The 20,586-nt window shown below is 45.9% G+C and overlaps 1 protein-coding gene across 1 annotated transcript in view; it reads left to right on the top strand.

Moving 5' to 3' along the window:
* The window catches only part of RHBDL1 (rhomboid like 1), a 47,019-nt gene that overhangs the window by 8,819 nt on the left and 17,614 nt on the right, over positions 1-20,586 (top strand). Inside the window, exons 2-5 of the mRNA XM_066576729.1 lie at positions 5,529-5,687; positions 8,250-8,474; positions 11,079-11,227; positions 18,886-18,998. Coding sequence (XP_066432826.1) covers positions 5,529-5,687; positions 8,250-8,474; positions 11,079-11,227; positions 18,886-18,998 — 646 coding nt within the window. The remainder of the gene's footprint in view (positions 1-5,528; positions 5,688-8,249; positions 8,475-11,078; positions 11,228-18,885; positions 18,999-20,586) is intronic.

Raw genomic sequence — 20,586 nt, 5'->3', positions numbered from 1 at the left:
AGTGTATGAGAGTGAGGATGAGAGTGACAGCTACTACTGAGTGTATGAAAGGGAGGATAAGAGTGACAGCTACTACTGAGTGTATGAGAGGGAGAATGAGAGTGACAGCTACTACTGAGTGTATGAGGGAGTGGGGATGAGAGTGCCATCTTCTACTGAGTATATGAGACATAAGGAGAGAGACAGCATCTTCTGAGTGTATGAGGGATGGAGGAGAGTGACTTATATGAGTGACAGTGGCCAGAGCTGTGAGAGGTAACATGAGAAGAAAGATGTGAGAGCTGGAGAATGTAGTGCCATGTATTAATGATGAGTGCAGGGAGAGATAACACTGGCGAAATGACAGGAAGAGCAGCGATACATGTGACAGCCGAGACCTGATGAGACAGGTGTGATCCCAGAGCTCCAGATAGTTGAGGAGAAATTTGCTTTTTGATCTATTGTCATATGATTTTCTCTGATAAAGTTTGCATCAGCTACAAGGAATTAGGGACCAATTTTCAAATAAAAAATGGTATTCTGGGCTTTTACAATTGGTCACCTATCCTCTGGATAGGTCATCAGTAGTTGATTGATGGGGATCCACAGCTCGGGATCCACGCCAATCATCTGATCTTCCAGCCTGCTATCAGTGCAGCAGGGCCAGGCGGCGTCATCAGGGGTCAGGGGAGAAATTGAAAGCGCGGGCTTCACTCCCATTGATATCAATGACAGCGGTGCGCTTCCGTTACACTTTCAGCTCCTCGTTATGCTCAGGACCAGATGTCCATAAGAAGGGCAGAAAGTGTAACAGAAGCACAGCGCTCCCATTGATTTCAATGGGAGTGAAACTGGCGGTTTTGCTTCATCACCTGACCACTTATCCCGATGCCTGGCCGGCTCCACTGACAGCTGATGGATGGGGATCCAATACCTGTAAAAGCCCGGAATACCCCTTTAAGTGCAGAGCGCAGTCTCTATTGGCTTTGGTGGAACAGATTAAGTACTAGATGCTTTTTAGTGAGAAGGTGAAGGTATATGTGTGGGAGAGCACAGTGTGGGGTGGGTAGCGGGTCACGGAGCAGGATTTTCTGTGTGTGGGCGACTCGTGGTATGAAAATAAACTTAACAATGGAGTCAATAGAAGATTTAATAAGAGAAAACAAGGACAGAAGGTCGGTAGTGAAGGGAACAGAGAACAGCCGGGATAACTGACTGGGGAGACAGCCTGCTTTGGCGCTCGAGTGGCACATAGAGCACAAAAGGGTCTACAAGATATACGGGGGAGCGCGGAAAGTCATAGATGTGCAATGAATAGAGCTGGGAAAGGGGTCAGCTAATTCTGGGGGTGATGGGGTGCAGGACAGGGGTAACAATCACTTTTACATTAAAGAGTAACTGCACTCTTTATAAATGTTTTTAATAGTGGGGGTCCGGTTGCTGAGCATTGTGGTCCCTCAACTGTCAGTGTTGATTGCCTCTCAACTAATTAACACGGATGTATAGCTTTCCAAAAAAGTTTATGCATCACTCTTAAGCTGCTATGAGGCAACAACAGGCAATGAAGACAGCCGAACGGGTACAGCGCTTGGAAGAGAGCTCTAGCCCCTTCATTGAAGTGTTCAGCGGGGGTCTCTGCACCCACAACTCTACTGATCAAAATTTTTGATGTCTATATACTACACCACACAGGAGAGCCGACAGATCATCTATATACTACACCACACAGGAGAGACGACAGCTCCTCTATATACTACACCACACAGGAGAGCTGACAGCTCCTCTATATACTACATCACACAGGAGAGCCGACAAATCCTCTATATACTACATCACACAGGAGAGCTGACAGCTCTTCTATATACTACACCACAAAGGAGAGCCGACAGCTTCTCTACAAACTACACCACACAGGAAAGCCGACTGCTCTTCTATATACTACACCACACAGGAGAGACGACAGCTCCTCTATATACTACACCACACAGGAGAGCCGACAGCTCCTTTATATAGTACACCACGCAGGAGAGCAGACAGCTCCTCTATATACTACACCACACAGCAGAGCTGAGAGCTCCTCTATATTTTACACCACACAGGAGAGCCGACAGCTCCTCTATGTACTACACCACACAGGAGAGCCGACAGCCCCTATATATACTACACCACACAGGAGAGCCGACAGCTCCTCTCTATACTGCACCATACAGGAGAGCCGACAGATTCTCTATATACTACACCACACAGGAGAGCCGACAGCTTCTCTATATACTACACCACACAGGAGAGCCATCAGCTCCTCTATATACTACACCACACAGAAGAGCCGACAGCTCCTCTATATACTACACCACACAGAAGAGCCGACAGCTCCTCTATACACTACACCACACAGGAGAGCCGACAGCTCCTCTATACAGTACACTACACAGGAGAGCCGACAGCTCCTCTATATACTACACCACACAGGAGAGCCGACAGCTCCTCTATATACTACACCATACAAGAGAGCCCACAGCTCCTCTATATACTACACCACACAGCAGAGCGGACAGCTCCTCTATATACTACACCACACAGGAGAGCCGAGAGCTGCTCTATATACTACACCACAAAGGAGAGCCGACAGTTCCTCTATATACTACACCACACAGGAGAGCCGACTGCTCCTCTACATACTACACCACACAGGAGAACCGACAGCCCCTATATATACTACACCACACAGGAGAGCCGACAGCTCCTCTCTATACTGCACCATACAGGAGAGCCGACAGCTTCTCTATATACTACACCACACAGGAGAGCCGACAGCTTCTCTATATACTACACCACACAGGAGAGCCGACAGCTCCTTTATATAGTACACCACGCAGGAGAGCAGACAGCTCCTCTATATACTACACCACACAGCAGAGCTGAGAGCTCCTCTATATTTTACACCACACAGGAGAGCCGACAGCTCCTCTATGTACTACACCACACAGGAGAGCCGACAGCCCCTATATATACTACACCACACAGGAGAGCCGACAGCTCCTCTCTATACTGCACCATACAGGAGAGCCGACAGATTCTCTATATACTACACCACACAGGAGAGCCGACAGCTTCTCTATATACTACACCACACAGGAGAGCCATCAGCTCCTCTATATACTACACCACACAGGAGAGCCGACAGCTTCTCTATATACTACACCACACAGGAGAGCCATCAGCTCCTCTATATACTACACCACACAGAAGAGCCGACAGCTCCTCTATATACTACACCACACAGGAGAGCCGACAGCTCCTCTATACAGTACACTACACAGGAGAGCCGACAGCTCCTCTATATACTACACCACACAGGAGAGCCGACAGCTCCTCTATATACTACACCATACAAGAGAGCCCACAGCTCCTCTATATACTACACCACACAGCAGAGCGGACAGCTCCTCTATATACTACACCACACAGGAGAGCCGAGAGCTGCTCTATATACTACACCACAAAGGAGAGCCGACAGTTCCTCTATATACTACACCACACAGGAGAGCCGACTGCTCCTCTACATACTACACCACACAGGAGAACCGACAGCCCCTATATATACTACACCACACAGGAGAGCCGACAGCTCCTCTCTATACTGCACCATACAGGAGAGCCGACAGCTTCTCTATATACTACACCACACAGGAGAGCCGACAGCTTCTCTATATACTACACCACACAGGAGAGCCATCAGCTCCTCTATATACTACACCACACAGGAGAGCCGACAGCTCCTCTATATACTACACCACACAGGAGAGCCGACAGCTCCTCTATACACTACACTACACAGGAGAGCCGACAGCTCCTCTATATACTACACCACACAGGAGAGCCGACAGCTCCTCTATATACTACACCATACAAGAGAGCCCACAGCTCCTCTATATACTACACCACACAGCAGAGCGGACAGCTCCTCTATATACTACACCACACAGGAGAGCCGACAGCTCCTCTATATACTACACCACACAGGAGAGCCGAGAGCTGCTCTATATACTACACCACAAAGGAGAGCCGACAGTTCCTCTATATACTACACCACACAGGAGAGCCGACTGCTCCTCAACATACTACACCACACAGGAGAACCGACAGCTCCTCTATATACTACACCACACAGGAGAGCCGACAGCTCCTCTATATACTACACCACACAGGAGAGCCGACAGCTCCTCTATATACTACACCATACAAGAGAGCCCACAGCTCCTCTATATACTACACCACACAGCAGAGCGGACAGCTCCTCTATATACTACACCACACAGGAGAGCCGACAGCTCCTCTATATACTACACCACACAGGAGAGCCGAGAGCTGCTCCATATACTACACCACAAAGGAGAGCCGACAGTTCCTCTATATACTACACCACACAGGAGAGCCGACTGCTCCTCTACATACTACACCACACAGGAGAACCGACAGCCCCTATATATACTACACCACACAGGAGAGCCGACAGCTCCTCTCTATACTGCACCATACAGGAGAGCCGACAGATTCTCTATATACTACACCACACAGGAGAGCCAACAGCTCCTCTATATACTACACCACACAGGAGAGCCGACAGCTTCTCTATATACTACACCACACAGGAGAGCCATCAGCTCCTCTATATACTACACCACACAGGAGAGCCGACAGCTCCTCTATATACTACACCACACAGGAGAGCCGACAGCTCCTCTATACACTACACTACACAGGAGAGCCGACAGCTCCTCTATACACTACACTACACAGGAGAGCCGACAGCTCCTCTATATACTACACCACACAGGAGAGCCGACAGCTCCTCTATATACTACACCATACAAGAGAGCCCACAGCTCCTCTATATACTACACCACACAGCAGAGCGGACAGCTCCTCTATATACTACACCACACAGGAGAGCCGACAGCTCCTCTATATACTACACCACACAGGAGAGCCGAGAGCTGCTCTATATACTACACCACAAAGGAGAGCCGACAGTTCCTCTATATACTACACCACACAGGAGAGCCGACTGCTCCTCTACATACTACACCACACAGGAGAACCGACAGCTCCTCTATATACTACACCACACAGGAGAGCCGACAGCTCCTCTATATACTACACCACACAGGAGAGCCGACAGCTCCTCTATATACTACACCACACAGGTGAGCCGACAGCTCCTCTATATACTACACCACACAGGTGAGCCGACAGCTCCTCTATATACTATACCACACAGGAGAGCCGACTGCTCCTCTACATACTACACCACACAGGAGAACCGACAGCTCCTCTATATACTACACCACACAGGAAAGCCGACAGCTCCTCTATATACTATACCATACAGGAGATTCACAGCTCCTCGCACAGGACCTATATATAATAATTGCTTAAGTTTACTTATTTCCACTTTTTTGGTCTTTGATGAAGGTGCCACTAGTGCGTCATGTTTTATGAGTGCTCTGCATTGTGTGTATATTATGTCATCTTATTTTTCCTTTCAGCTTGACCCAGATAACACGGGTTTTGTATGTGCCGAAACCTTTGCTGCTCTGGTTAACAACCATGAGCTGCCCCTGGACCCTGCCAAGCTGGAAATGTTATTTGCCCTGTCACAGGGCAATGAAGAGGGACAGATCTGTTATCCACAACTCGTTGACCTGGTGAGCAATACAAGAGGCTTTCTTCTTCAAAAGGGACAACACATTTTGTCCCCCCTATATGTGATCTTAGATTCATTCTTAAAGGTGTCAGCCAAAGTTATATTGGTAAAATGTAATCCTTATGAAAATCTAATTTCTAATATGCAGTTGTTCCTGCCTTAATTCTTATCCTTTTGAAGATCTCTGCTGGCTGTCAGTGAATTTAGGCAATGGAGATCAGGTTATTCAGGCTCTAAGTATATGTATGTTAATGAACAGTTGTAAGTTATTAACAACTTATGGCCCATTTGCAGAAACTGTAAGGCTGAAGTACTGATAAAAGACACACAGCATGAATGAGATCAGTCAGCAGTAGCGTGTTTCTGAATAGAGTTTTTTGTTGCATAGGGTGATTCAAATGTCAGGGCCACCCAGAATATCTTCTGAACAAAGAGAAATGAAGTAGAAAACTTTGAAGAACACTAAAACTTGGGGGAAAACTTTTTGGCACTATGATAGTGCCTGTCGCCATCCTGGTAGCAGCCATCCTGGATTCAGCCCAAGAAGCCTCATTGGAAAGTGTGGTCATGAGATACATGATTTAATGGTAATATATCATCAGGAAAGATAGGTGGAGTCATTTTTTTCAACACATTCAAACATGTTTGTGTTGTGGTTGCTGTCATGTCTAGTATTATTAAGTTGTTATGTCGAATTATATGGTATGGAAAACACTAATTACATGTCTTTTCAGGTACTAGAAGATGTTGTTAACAGGATAGGAGAGCTCATCCTGATGATCGGCAACAGAAGTTAATGTGAGGTGGTTGAGACTTTCAATCAAAAACACCCAGGAAGATGGCCAGTTAGTGCACGAAATTAGCAAACTGATTCAGAAGTTCAGTGAAACTGCTAATGTCCAGAACAAAGGAACAAAGTTGGCACACATAGCTCACCCTGCTGGCACACGCCCTCGTCAGCCGCTCACTACGTTAGTGATTACCAGCAGGGGCCACGGCTCTCCTGCCGGTATTCACTCAGCTGCGCTGATCTCGGCGCACACTGTGACGTCAGTGTGCACCTGGGATCCTCCTCCCTCCTCCCCTAACGTCCCCTCTTTGGTTCCGTGAGAGCAGGGGAAGGAGGCATCCGGCAGCACACTGACATCACAGTGTGCACCTGGGATCAGCGCCAGCAGCAGTGCTGAGCAGAGACGCAGCAGCGTTTCAATGAGGAGGAGGGGGTAAGTATATGGATCTCAGGGGGTTACTATTACTACTAGGGCCACAGTGGGGTGTCACTATTACTACTGGGGGCCGCTGTGGGATGTCACTATTACCGCCCCCCCCCCTAAATTGTTGACACTTTGCGATAAATAAGTGGGTTTTGGTTGCAGTTTGGGCACTCAGTCTCTAAAAGGTTCGCCATCACTGCTATACTCCAATTCCAGTCTGCTGGTGCTTTCTGGAGACTCTCAAGCTGTGAAAACATCTAGCACAGCTATCAACACCTGGGCATTGGAGACGCTAGTTGTATGACTAGTTCTCGGTTTGTCCGGGATACTACCAGTCTCCTGGCATTCCATGCTCTCACTAGCTCCTTCCTGGGTGTTCTTGATGGAAAGTCTTGGTCACCTCACGTGAACGTCTGTTATCGACCATCTGAATAATCTAATTTCTGTCCTGGATTCTTAACAGCACCTTCTGGTATCTGAAGAGACATGGGATCAGTGTTTTCCCTTACACATAATTCAACATAACTTTATTAACACTCAACATGCCATCATTCATGACTTGAAAATGATTGCATGTATTGAAAAAAATGACAGCCCCTCTGCATTTCTGGTGGAATTCTATCCTTAAATCATCTATTTCTTGATCCCCTTTCAAGTTTCTTGGTGTGAATCCTAGATGGCTGCTGCCATGATGGCCAATAAGCCATTTTAATGTGGTTCAATGTTTCCTACATGTATCTCTTTCGTTCAGAAGATATTCCGGGTGGCCCTCACTTTTGAATCACCCTATATAAGTCTACTCAGAAACTGTTAAGAAGCTACTGCTGACTTTTCTTATTCATGTTATGTGTCTCTTTTCAGTTCTTTAACCTCCCAATTTCTGCAAATGGGCTGTAAGGTGATAGCAAGATGGCCAACAAGCACCACCATAGTGCCAAAAAGTTTTCCCTCATCCATCTAAATGCTCTTAAAGCTTCCTACTTGCACCTCTTTTCATTCAGAACATATTCCGGATGGCCCTCACATTTGAATCATCCAGTACACATGAACATGCAATAGGGATTCATATGTTATCAGACTATGTGGATATCCATGAGCATCAAGTATTTACATATTATGGAGCAAAGCTTTCCGGTCACTTTAAGAAGCCATCATAATTCTGTAAATGCCTTTAAAATAGCGACGTTTCGACCAAAGACCATTACTGGTCGAAACGTCGCTATTTTAATGTATAATGGAGGAATAAAGTTTTGATATTTTTACAAAATTCTGCTGCCGCACTCATCTCTATGAGAATCATATATGTCGACAAGTTACCTAACATGGACTACCTTACTGTCACCATGCAGATAAGCAGCAAGAGGTCCAGTAGTTTCCGTAAAGCCATCAGCAGCGGCCAGAGAGCTCTTCCCCGCGATGTGCTGCTGGATCAGGCTGGGCTGGGCGTATATAAAAGATTTGTACGCTATGTGGCATATGAGATCCTGCCAGGGGAGATGGAGAGGCGGTGGTACTTCTACCAGCATCGCCCATGTCCACCACCTATATTCATGGCAGCCGTGACACTGACACAGGCAAGTAACTATTAAGAATTGGTATAGATGCCAAATCTATCTAATCTAACTATCCTACTCTAATCCATCCCAAATGACCCCTCTAATAGAGCCCTGCCCCTCTCACAATTGGCGCTTCCCTGTATGGAGATTCTCCCCGTGACCCCAGAGTGCAGTTTTCTGTGGATCAGTTTCAGTGTGAATCTTGTTATTTTTCCATAGTACCAACTTTATTTATTATCCCCCACCAAGCTGAGTACTCATTTTACCGACCGCAGAAGGATGGAAGGCTGAGTCAGCCTTTAGTCGGCTACCTGAACCATGTGGGGATTAAACTAACAACCCTCAGGTCCTGAGCGAGAGCTTAGGACTGCATTTCTGCTGCCTTACTGTAGTGGCCAAGAGTTAATGGAGCCCCTCCATAATATTGTATGTTTGTCTAGTGCAATTACATTGTCAGTGCCTTCTATGTTGTATGCATTTGACATGTATTGCACCTCTGCAGCACTGAACAGGTTAACGTCTGGGTTATGTCTGAGAAATGTATCATATCTTGTGATATATATGTGTTTGCAAGGAGAGAAGAGGTTGAAGGGAGCAGTGTTCCTCTGTGTTCTGCGATCCTGCTGGCCAGAGAGCATGAGTAAGTGAAGCCAGTGAGTCAGTCACACAGACTTCAATCGGTCTGTGTGTGTGTGAAGGATGGAGGAAGCTGAGGGATTCCCTACTGCCTGGCCTCGGGTCTATTCTACCTGGGATGTGCCAGTGCTACCACTAAGCGAGGAAGGGATTGTTGCTTGGCGGATGAAGGCACAGGAAGCGTGAGTATGAACTGGTAGAGAGAGTTGCCATGGACTCACACAGATAACTAGGACTGTGGATTGTCTGGATTGCCTCGAGTATCCTCCGTGTCACACCACCTTCTCCTGTTGTATCTGTGCCAAATCTACTGTTGAACCGTGGATATTGTTATCAAGTTACAGTAAATGGACATTACCAACTGTTCCCAGTTTGTCCTAAAAGTTATCCCTGTGTGTGGACTAAGTTATTTCCTGCAACAAGTTTTACCTCAGAGGATGGAACGGTGGCGTCACGAGTGACAAGAAGATTTAAGGTAACCACTAGTTACCCTTTCCCTGTGACCTCCCCCCAGCAGTAACTATACCAGGGGAGGAGATGGTAGAGCCCCGTGACATAATCAGCTTTATCTACCCCACCATCTCCTTGGCTGTGGACCCGCTTCTCGGACACTGCATAAACACACTGCGCCACACAAGGCACTAGCGATCCACATTAGGTGGGAAACTCCAGTGATCTGAGCGACTTTCAACGAGATCTGGTCATCAATGCTTGACTAGCCAGGGACGGAATTTCACTGCCAACGGCCCCCTGCACACGGGTGGAAATTCTGCGGCTGCCCGCCTGCATAGGATTGCCTTACAATACGCAATCCTATGCAGACGGCTGCGATTTGTCCGCGTGAAAATGCACGCGGAAAACAAATCGCGGCATGCTCTAATAATGATAATAATCTTTATTTGTATAGTGCCAACTTATTCCGCAGTGCTCTAGTGCGGGTCTTGCAGAGGCCCGTACAGAAATGTCACTCCCGGGCCGCCGGCTCCACTCTGCGCATGCGCCGGCTGGCCGGCACATCACAGAGCCGCGGGAGAAGGTGAGCGCTGCACTGGTCCCTGCAGGAGCGCGGGTCGGGTCCCGCTGTGAGATCCAACCTGGCCGTCTGCAGGCAGCCAACCTCAGAGGTTTTCTCTTACAGTGGTGTGGAGAATATACAAGAATGGAGTGATCAAGGGAAAACATGCAGTGAAAAAGGATCTTGTGGTTGGAAATATGTCATCACAGAAATGGGTCAGAGGAGGATGTCAGGAATTGTTGTAACCAACAGGTGCTACACCAGTCAAAAGCAGCTGAATACGATGCAGATGGACTGTAACAGCAGACGACCAGTTCCAGCTCCAATGTGCTCAAGAAAAAGGCGAAACTCTAGTGGGCAAAAGCGCACAAAACTTGGATCACTGAGCAGCGGCAAAACATGGTGAATTCAGATTTCTGTTGCTGATGGGAGGTCAGAATTGGCATAAGCAGCATGAACCGATGACCGCTTCCTGTCAGCTGATCAGAACATGTCAGCACCTCCATCTAATCTGCTGTAACTACAAGAAACTTCCTGTCCGCAGGGGCCGATATTCCTGCAGGCGGATTTCATCACCGAGTGGAATCTACACCACAACGAATTACTGAAGATCTGAAGGCCAAAGGAGTCCAACGTGTTACTGGATGGGGGTCTAATAAAGGGGCCCTTCAGGGTATCTGTCTAATCTAAGTTGGGTTTCCATAACCGACGATGAAAACATAAAAATTGGTTGAGGATTGTACCAGATCACTTGTGTGTGTGTGTGCTGTCAGTAGATCTAACAGCTTCCAGATCATCTTGAATGGATCTTGTGTAGGGAATTGGGGGCATCTATGGAATAACAGCAGGGCTTGCTTAGTATAAGACAGATATAGTATACAGAAGAAAGCACCACCCTGCCCTGCTACCTAAGGGGTTAATAGTCCACTGGCCTTCTTCTGCTGTTCTTAGGTCTGTCTCATCCACTCTAGATCATCGTGTTCCTGTGTTACGGGGTCAAGCTGAATAAGTGGGTATTACAGACATACCACCCTGAGTACATGAAGAGCCCCCTTGTATACCACCCAGGACATCGGGCAAAAGCTTGGCGCTTCCTTACCTATATGTTCATGCATGTTGGGTAAGTGTCATTCAACTTCAATTGACTCGTAGTATGTGCTTTATGGTGTCCGTTAATGCTCACGGCAGGGGGGCTAAAATACGACAACTACATTTCTGCAACAAAAAGTGCTCAGAGAAATAATTCCTTCCCTGCATGACATAAATTGAGGGGTGGGGGGGGGGGGGGTTGAAGAGCTAAAGTTGCTGCAAAGCATCATGGTCCCACATTTTAGAACCATTGAAAATGGATTGATAGAGATGGAGCCATCTAATATCAGAAGTGGAGACCCCGGCCTGGAGGACTGATTACAGGGAAAGTAGATGAAAATGTTATTTTGCAGACTGGAAACCATCAGCAAGCTGCTGTTGATACATCTCATCTTATTCTTTCACATCTTCGGTACTTAGCTTGTGCCGCATTACAAACAATGAGAGATCTCGCAGCTAGATAGGGCATTCTGCAATATGTTTCCCGTATAGCATCGCGGTGCCATGCAGGAAAACATCGCGATTGGGGTTCATATTTGTGCGTCTCGCCATGGACAAATCTTGCGCGATTTTCACTCCAGTGTGAAGGCAGCCTAAGGGCTCCTTTCCACTTGCGATTGCGTTTTTTGTTAACGCGATTGTCAATGGGACTTTCTATTGTAAAAAACGCAACTGCGTTTTTGGTGCATTGCATTACGTTTTTAACATTAGAAAGTCCCATTGACAATCGCGTTAACAAAAAACGCAATCGCAAGTGGAAAGGCACCCTAAGGGCGCCCACCCACTGGCGTTTTTTTTCCCTGCGAAATTCGCAGCATTTTTTTCTCTGCAGGGGTCTATGGGACTTGTAATGTTAAAATCGCGATCGCGCAAAATCGCAATTTACCGCGAAATCGCGATTTTGCGCGATCGCGATTTTAACATTACAAGTCCCATAGACCCCTGCAGAGAAAAAAATGCTGCGAATTTCGCAGGGAAAAAAAACATCAGTGGGTGGGCGCCCTAAGGGTGCTTTCACACGTGGCAGAATGTTTTGCCATGGACAATAATACACCAAATTCAGGAGATTTTGATGCAGAAATGCATTTCTCCACTGCAGTAGATCTGAAGAGGCTTCAGCATCAAATCTGCATTTATGGCGCGTTTTTACGCCAGGGCGTATATACGCTCCCATGGGAGGCATTGATTTTCAATGCATCTGTTCACACGGGCGAATATACGGCACGTAAATATGACGACAGAGTGAAAAATAGAACATACGTTCCAGAACTATCTTTTGGCCAATATATGCCAGCGGGTCCTATAGACTCCTATGAGAGCAGGGGAAACAAAGGTAGGGGGAGGCTGTTTTGCAGCGTCCAGCGCTGCGAAAACCATACAGGGGCTTCTATATAGGCATTGGAAGGCATTCCGAGGATTTTGACTGAGTGAGGGTTTTCCGGGGTGTGGCGTATTTTTTTTTGCTAAAAATGACGCTCATGGTCACGTGAATGGGCAAGAAAACGCTGGCTGTGATTGCAGAAAAATGCCCATTCAGCGCTTATATAGAGCGGGCGTGAAAACGTAAAAAGTCGTCGCCGTTTATGCACTCGTGTGAAAGAGCCCTAAAGTGTATAATCATCTCCATTGGGAATCTGCGCTGTAGTCTATAAGGGAGCCGCCACACTTGCGATATCGCTGCGTTTTTTTAATGCGAATGTCAATAGGACTTTCTAATGTTAAAAACGCATCACACAAAAATCGCAAAGCACAAACTTGTGATTTTTGTGCGATGCATTTTTAACATTAGAAAGTCCTATTGACATTCACATTAAAAAAAACGCAGCGATATCGCGATCGCAAGTGTGGCGGCTCCCTAAAGAGAAGACATGGATGCCATGGATTGTGTGCGATATCAGAAAATCCGCACGTGGATTTGCCCCACTGAAAAGTGCAGTAAAATCGAGCGCAAAACCCTCAGCAGAAGTCTGCGGCTTGGCTACGGATTCTGAGGTAGAAAAATGTGAAAAGGATCTTATTACACGGGACAGATGCCCGACAGCGCTAATTGTCCCTGCGCTTCTACACTCAATGAATGGAGGCGGAGCTTTCTGGTCATCCCGCCTCCATTCACAGTAAACAAGCGGTTGACAATTGGGCAGTCGCAGCTTGCTGATGGTTTCCATATACCACAAGATTAAAAAAAACAAAACAATAATTGGAAGAGTAAAACGGATGATGTAAGACAAGACGCTACACGCGACCAGGAGAGCCGCGCCGCACCCCGCCATCACAATCTACATTCCATTTGCAGTAGGATGAAGGTTTCATTAGGCGACGATATGATGCTAAATAAATCTGCTTGGAGATACAGGAGATATTTCTTCATGTGATTTCTGAGTTTCCATGGTAACCAGGTACTTGAGATTGTACATTCGCGTTCTATAGATGTTTTTGCCGGATTCTGGTGCATTAAACATCAATGGTATTCTATGAAGCATCTGTTGCTCCCTCGCTAAATAATACAAGATCACAATACGGAACCAGCAGGAAATCTGGAGGGGGCAGAGGAGGAAGGCTTCAGGACTCCATGTCTTCCTGCTTGTGAAAGACCTGGTTTGGCGCCATTTCTGACCCGGGCTCTGAACACACCGTTTAGCAGGTGGTTTTGTACCTGGGTACGTGTCGGCGAGGGCCTCTTGCATTTCCTTAATTAATCCACTTCGCACATAGCCTTCCACAATACTTTTTTTGCTGCCGCAGGAAAAACACCAAGGGGGAGATTTATGAAAGAGTCTGTTTTTGTTGCCCATAGCAACCAATCACAGCATTGCTTTCGTGTTTTTGTACTGCTGAGGTAAAATGAAAGCTGCGCTGTGATTGGTTAATAAGGGCAACAAAAACAGACCTTCTTTCAGACAACTTCCATAAGAGTGGGGTGCCAGGTTCGGAGGTGGGCTACTTTTCCATGGCCCACCCTGTATAATATGTAGTACCCAAAATTCGTGGGTGGAGGCACTTAGTAGAACTTGGTCACCACCTACAACCTGATGGATATCTTGAAGAACAGTGTCAAGTGTCCATTTTCTCATAAGCTCCATTCCCAGTACCAGATTTGCCATTCAGGAGTCTTTGGCTGACAACCATGATGTACCTATAATGGAGGCCGTATCCGATATGTTTCATCCGTTGCCTGTCAGGCCTGTGTGTAGTATCGTCATTCACATTTCTCCGTGCGCCCTGCCTCCCATCATTCTCTTCTGCTTTATTGAACCACCCAGGGCCTTATTTTGTGCATTGATCCCAAGGCCGCAGTCACGGTTGTCATGGTAACGAAAGAGCATAACTGTGACATCCTAATTGTAGGCCTTGCGGTGGTTCATCCTCATCTCAGGGTTGCCAGCAGTCTGTGTACCACGACTGGTCTTATTATAGCAGTATCATCACCGTTACCAGAGACTCGCGAGAATATGGCGCTTGCACTGACCCAGATACTCGCTAGCAAGTCATTACTTCTACACGTGCTCAGCATCAAGTCTCAGAAAAGTCGCAGGACTGAAACGTGTCCAACTTTCTGCCACGCGACTCATTTAGGCTGGGTTCACACGGGGTAGAAGTTCCGTGCGGTCCCTTCGCACAAAAATTCCGTTGCATCTTTAAATCTGAGACTAAGCAGCAAAGTCGATGAGATTAGCAAAAATGTAGTTCACACGCCGCGGACAAGCCGGACGGTAACGGACATGCGGCAGGGAATTCAAATCCGTGACATGTCAAATTTGGCGTCGTTTCCGCTGTCGGCTCTCTTCTCTCTATGGGGGGAGATTACCGCAGCGGGATACAGGCTGAAAAGACGCTTCAAACCTGCGCCAAAGGCTGCAGGTTTTGAAGCAGCCTTCCCGCTGTGGAAATCTCGCCGAAGACGGGAAGAACTGGCACCAAGGAGCCTGTAAGGGGGCTCTGTGCGAAGGAGACTTGCAGGGAGAGTAGGATTGGGCTGGAGGTTAGTGCAGGGACCCTCGCATGACCCACAGGCAAGGGGGAGCCAAGACGATGCAGGAGCCTTGTGTAGGGACTACGGGAGCGAGAGAGGGGATGGTCGTGGCTCAAGGTGAAGGCTTGTCCTGGCCTGTTATAAGAGGGAGACAAGGCTCAGATGCAGTGTCTCAGACCAGAGCCGCCATGTAGCCCTAGACCAGTCAGCCAGATCCGCAGCCAATTTATAGTGCGACATCATCTTATTCCTAATTTATTAAGTAGATAGATAATAAGCATCAGAGATCCACCAATAGCAACTTGCTGATGGTTTCCATGTAGCCCTAGTTTTAGTTCTACAAGATGAACGGGGAACGAGCAGACTCCGTATTGAAGATGTACAGCAGCGATGCCAGATTTGACACCTGTGGGGTACAGAGCCGGCATTGTTGGTGGCTGAAGCACCTCTTTAAATGACGGGTAATTTGCCAGTTCTTTCTCCGCCGCCCTGAAAGCCTCCATTGAAGGTGTAAGCGATATGTTACATCTTGTATTTAATGCAAATAAAGCCGGCTTATTTTAGAAATACTACCAGATGCCAAAGTGAAGAGATATTAGTGAGGGAATGACGGCGACGATTGTTCTGGGCACCGAGCCAGGAAATAAGCTTTCCTCTCACACTTCCAGGCAACGCCAAGACTCATTTAATGGCACAGACTCGAGCGAAACTCCTCAACCTTAAAGATTTTACTCAGCAAATCCCGCGCAGTTCACAAAGGATCAAACAAGCGCAGATAGCGGTTTAATAGATGTTTCTGGGACCGAGGGGAGAATCGCTGACTCCCAGCTTTGCTTTCAAGGTATTTGTTGCCTTGTTATTTTGTTTTCAGAGAAGTGGCGCATTAATCCAGATGACGGATCATGGCGTACCAGAAAGTTCGGGAAGTGATCAAACATTTTTACAGTGAAAATGAAAACAAGTGCTGAGAGAAACGGGCAGAAACTACGCCAAATGTATTATGGAAGCGGTTCATATTTGCTGACCCAACGTTCCAGTTCCTCCCAAAAATGTTCAGTAGGTTTAGGTCGGACTCTGCACAGACGGTCCAATCATGGATCATCCATATCCTCAAACCAATGTAAAACAGTGTTGGATGTGACAAGGCGCATTGTCTCGTTGGAAGTATGGCCGACCATTCCCAGAGTATTATCACATTGTCAGGGTACACCTCTGTGGTCATGGTTGTCACTACAACCAACGGACCAAGACCATGCCATGTAACACATCCCCAGGCCGTAACTGAACATCCGCCATACTTACCTGTTGGCACAGCCAGACAGAAGGTGTTCCCCATCATGCTCCACACCCAGGTATCTTCTTCCGATTTGAAGATGGGGTAGTGTAATTCGTCACACCCCGTAAAACGCTCTTCCATTGCTCAACTGTCCAAAGATGACATTCTTGCACCATTGTAGACAGCCCAATGCATCTTCTTTCACAGAGCCCACCAGACACTTGCAGTATGAATAAAGGGAAATACTAGCTTAAGGCCCGTGCGTGCCATGGACATGGGGCCTAGTGTATGAGACGTTAATAGAAAGATGTCACAGAAAGTACACGATGTCATTTGGGCTTAAGGAGCCCCACTAAGTATTAACATATGGAAATAAATGCTACTTTTGATTCCTGCTCAGGTGTGAAATTACTTGACCTGGGCATGCCAGACTCACCACTGGCATCCTACTACTTATGACCCAATAATTAGACTTCACCAACTTAAATTTTGGAAATTTTTGTCCACAGCAGCCATTTATTAAAATAACACTATAAAAACATTTTTCTTTTTAACATGCGGGGAGGGAGATCCCTGGAGGCCCAACCAGAAAAACGAAGGGTCTGGTGCTTAATATCCAACAAAACGTACCTTGCCTCCACCCGTCACCCGGCTCAAAGGCACCACTAGCTCCCCCGCACTGGGAGGCTAGAAACACATTTTAGGCCACCCGGGATCCCTTCCCTGGCCTTCCCACCGCACCAGACCCAACCACAAACCAATAGGGTGCTACTTGTTCCAGGTGAGGCCGCCCCCACCACAACTCCTTCCACCCAAATATAAAAAACCCGCCTCCAAGTGCCCCCCCACCCGCCAAGCTGCCATGACATTATTATTTACAAACATTCACATTCCCCGCCTTTTTTTTTTTTTTAAATAAAAGAAACTACCCCCTTTTTGTCGACTATCTTACCCTTTTATTGCTTACTATAAGGGAGGGTGGGTGGGACTCTCTAATGCCTGATAAAATATGGCGCTCCCACCCAAACTAACCCCCTTTTATAACCTTTACACCCCTCTCCCCCCTTCTACCCGCTCCTCCAATCCCTAACTACCTCGTCATTAACCACTCCCTCACTCTTCTCACTGTTAACCCCTGCTGTGCCTCCTTGTTTCCCTGTCAGCCCGGTCATGCAGGGGCCTGCACTTATGTTCCCCTTCTTGGGCACGTTACGGCCCTGTCCTTTTAGTAGGATAGAGAAAATGAGGTCCATAAGGCAGCAAGTTGAGGGTTGTACAGGACTTTGGGCATTTCTTCTGTTAATGACCTATCCCCAGGATCAGTGGGGGTCTGCCGCTCCGGGTCCAATCAGTAAACTGCTGTCAGTTTGGCCAAAGCTGAAAGCATATAGAGCCGACTACATTGCGGCAGCCCACTTTGGCACTTCAAAAAGAGCTCCTATTGACTTTAATGGAAGCTGTGCCGGTAATACTAACCAGCCGCACTAGGGGCAGCACAGTTGGCTTCCTGCGATGACCGTGAATGAGCTGATTCACAAGGATCCCAAGCAGAGGACCCTCACCGATCATCTATTGATGACCTGTCCTTAGGATAGGTCATCAACACAAATAACGCCCAACGTCTGGTCTACCGCTTTTAAGCACAATTGAGTAAAATGCGTAGACTTATAAAAGGAGAAAAATGTAGGTTTTGTTCACAGCAAGCAATCCGAAGGCAGCTGTCATTTTCAGAGGCCTTGAAAGGCACCGACCGAGTGCTTCGGGTAACTGTTCCGCTTCTCTCTTGCACCAGATTTGATAACTCTACCTACCTTGCTGGGGTTTTGTCCCATCAACCCTCCCATTTAGCATTTCCTCATGAAATTCCAGACCATGATGCTTTGCGGTGATGCGCTACTTTCAAATACTGTTCCCCTTCACTGCCCTTTGGGGAAAGGGAAATAACAACCATTCCCACCACATTTTCTGGGACAGATTTGCAGTATTTTGGCTTTTTCAGTATTGCCATAATGACCAGATCTTACACCGTAATGAATGGAGTGCCTTTCATACAATGCAGATGAAACCCAGACACAAAACCTCCTGTCTGTGTCCAGTTCCATCGTCAGTCATATGTATTACCACAGGTACATTGACGACATTTGTGCAGCAGTTATTAAGTTGCACTAAAATATGCTATTCATCGGCTTTAAGTAGTCCACATTCTTCACATTTATCTGTCCTTATTTCCTTCAGCATAACAAAGCCCTTGCATACCCCAATGTGTTAGTCACCGACTAAAACTCTTCATTCACTGTAACTGCAACAAAGAGCCCTAAACCAGCGATGCTCATTGGGTACCTGAATCCATTTTTGCACAGCGTATCATACATATTCCTAACCTCACCCCCATCCTTTCCCGCTACGTGATATCTGCTCTTTATTGCTATATTTGTTTTCCCAGCTTGGAGCAGCTCGGCTTTAACACCCTCCTGCAGCTCATGATTGGCGTTCCGTTAGAGATGGTTCATGGGGTCCTGAGGATAAGTTTCCTGTATCTGGCTGGCGTGCTGGCAGGTGGGTCAATCAGTTTATCAAGTCCGTGAACTAGTGGACTGATATAGGGTCTCACATGTCTGTCCGTTAAACAGCAATTATAGTCCCTAATAATAACATTAACTGTGCAGGAAACTTCCTGAATTTGATGGTGAAGAAAATCAATAAAACTGATTTTACTAAACATCATAATGCCATTCTGTGTAAGGAACACAGATTTCACATTTTTTATAGGACCCAGAAGTAGTTCAATGTCACCCCCTGCAGCATTAAATGAAAATGATAACTGTTTTTAAAACATTTCTGCTTCACAAAAGTGGTTGGAAGTTTTAAAGTCATTCAACTGTTCTTCAAATAAAGTGGAAAGAATATCTTTACTCTTCTATCACTAATCTTTGTAATACTGCCCCCTATATAAAAGAACATAACTACTATAATACTGCCTCCTATGTACGAGAATATAACTACTATAATACTGCCCCCTATGTACAGGAATATAACTACTATAATACTGCCCCTATGTACAAGAATATAACTATTATAATACTGCCCCCTATGTACAAGAATATAACTACTGTAATACTGCCCCCTATGTACAAGAATATAACTACTATAATACTGCCCCCTATGTACAAGAATATAACTACTATAATACTGCCCCCAAAGTACAAGAATATCACTACTATAATACTGCTCCTATGTACAAGAATATAACTACTATAATACTGCCCTCTATGTACAAGAATATAACTACTATAATACTGCTCCTATGTACAAGAATATAACTACTATAATACTGTCCCCTATGTACAAGAATATAACTACTATAATACTGCCCCCTATGTACAAGAATATAACTACTATAATACTGCTCCCTATGTACAAGAATATAACTACTATAATACTGCCTCCTATGTACAAGAATATAACTACTATAATACTGCCCCTATGTACAAGAATATAACTGCTATAATACTGCTCCCTATGTACAAGAATATAACTACTATAATACTGCCTCCTATGTACAAGAATATAACTACTCTAATACTGCCCCCTATGTACAAGAATATAACTACTATAATACTGCTCCTATGTACAAGAATATAACTACTATAATACTGCTCCCTATATACAAGAATATAACTACTACAATACTGCCCCTATGTACAAGAATATAACTACTATAATACTGCCTCCTATGTACAAGAATATAACTACTCTAATACTGCCCCCTATGTACAAGAATATAACTACTATAATACTGCTCCTATGTACAAGAATATAACTACTATAATACTGCTCCCTATATACAAGAATATAACTACTATAATACTGCTCCCTATATACAAGAATATAACTACTATAATACTGCCCCTATGTACAAGAATATAACTACTATAATACTGCATCCTATGTACAAGGATATAACTACTATAATACTGCTCCCATGTACAAGAATATAACTACTATAATACTGCCTCCTATGTACAAGAATATAACTACTATAATACTGCCTAGTATGTACAAGAATATAACTACTATAATACTGCTCCTATGTACAAGAATATAACTACTATAATACTGTCCCCTATGTACAAGAATATAACTA

Source organism: Eleutherodactylus coqui, chromosome 8 (genome assembly GCF_035609145.1).
Source record: "Eleutherodactylus coqui strain aEleCoq1 chromosome 8, aEleCoq1.hap1, whole genome shotgun sequence".
NCBI lineage: Eukaryota > Metazoa > Chordata > Amphibia > Anura > Eleutherodactylidae > Eleutherodactylus > Eleutherodactylus coqui.
This window is presented reverse-complemented; position numbering and strand designations above follow the sequence as displayed.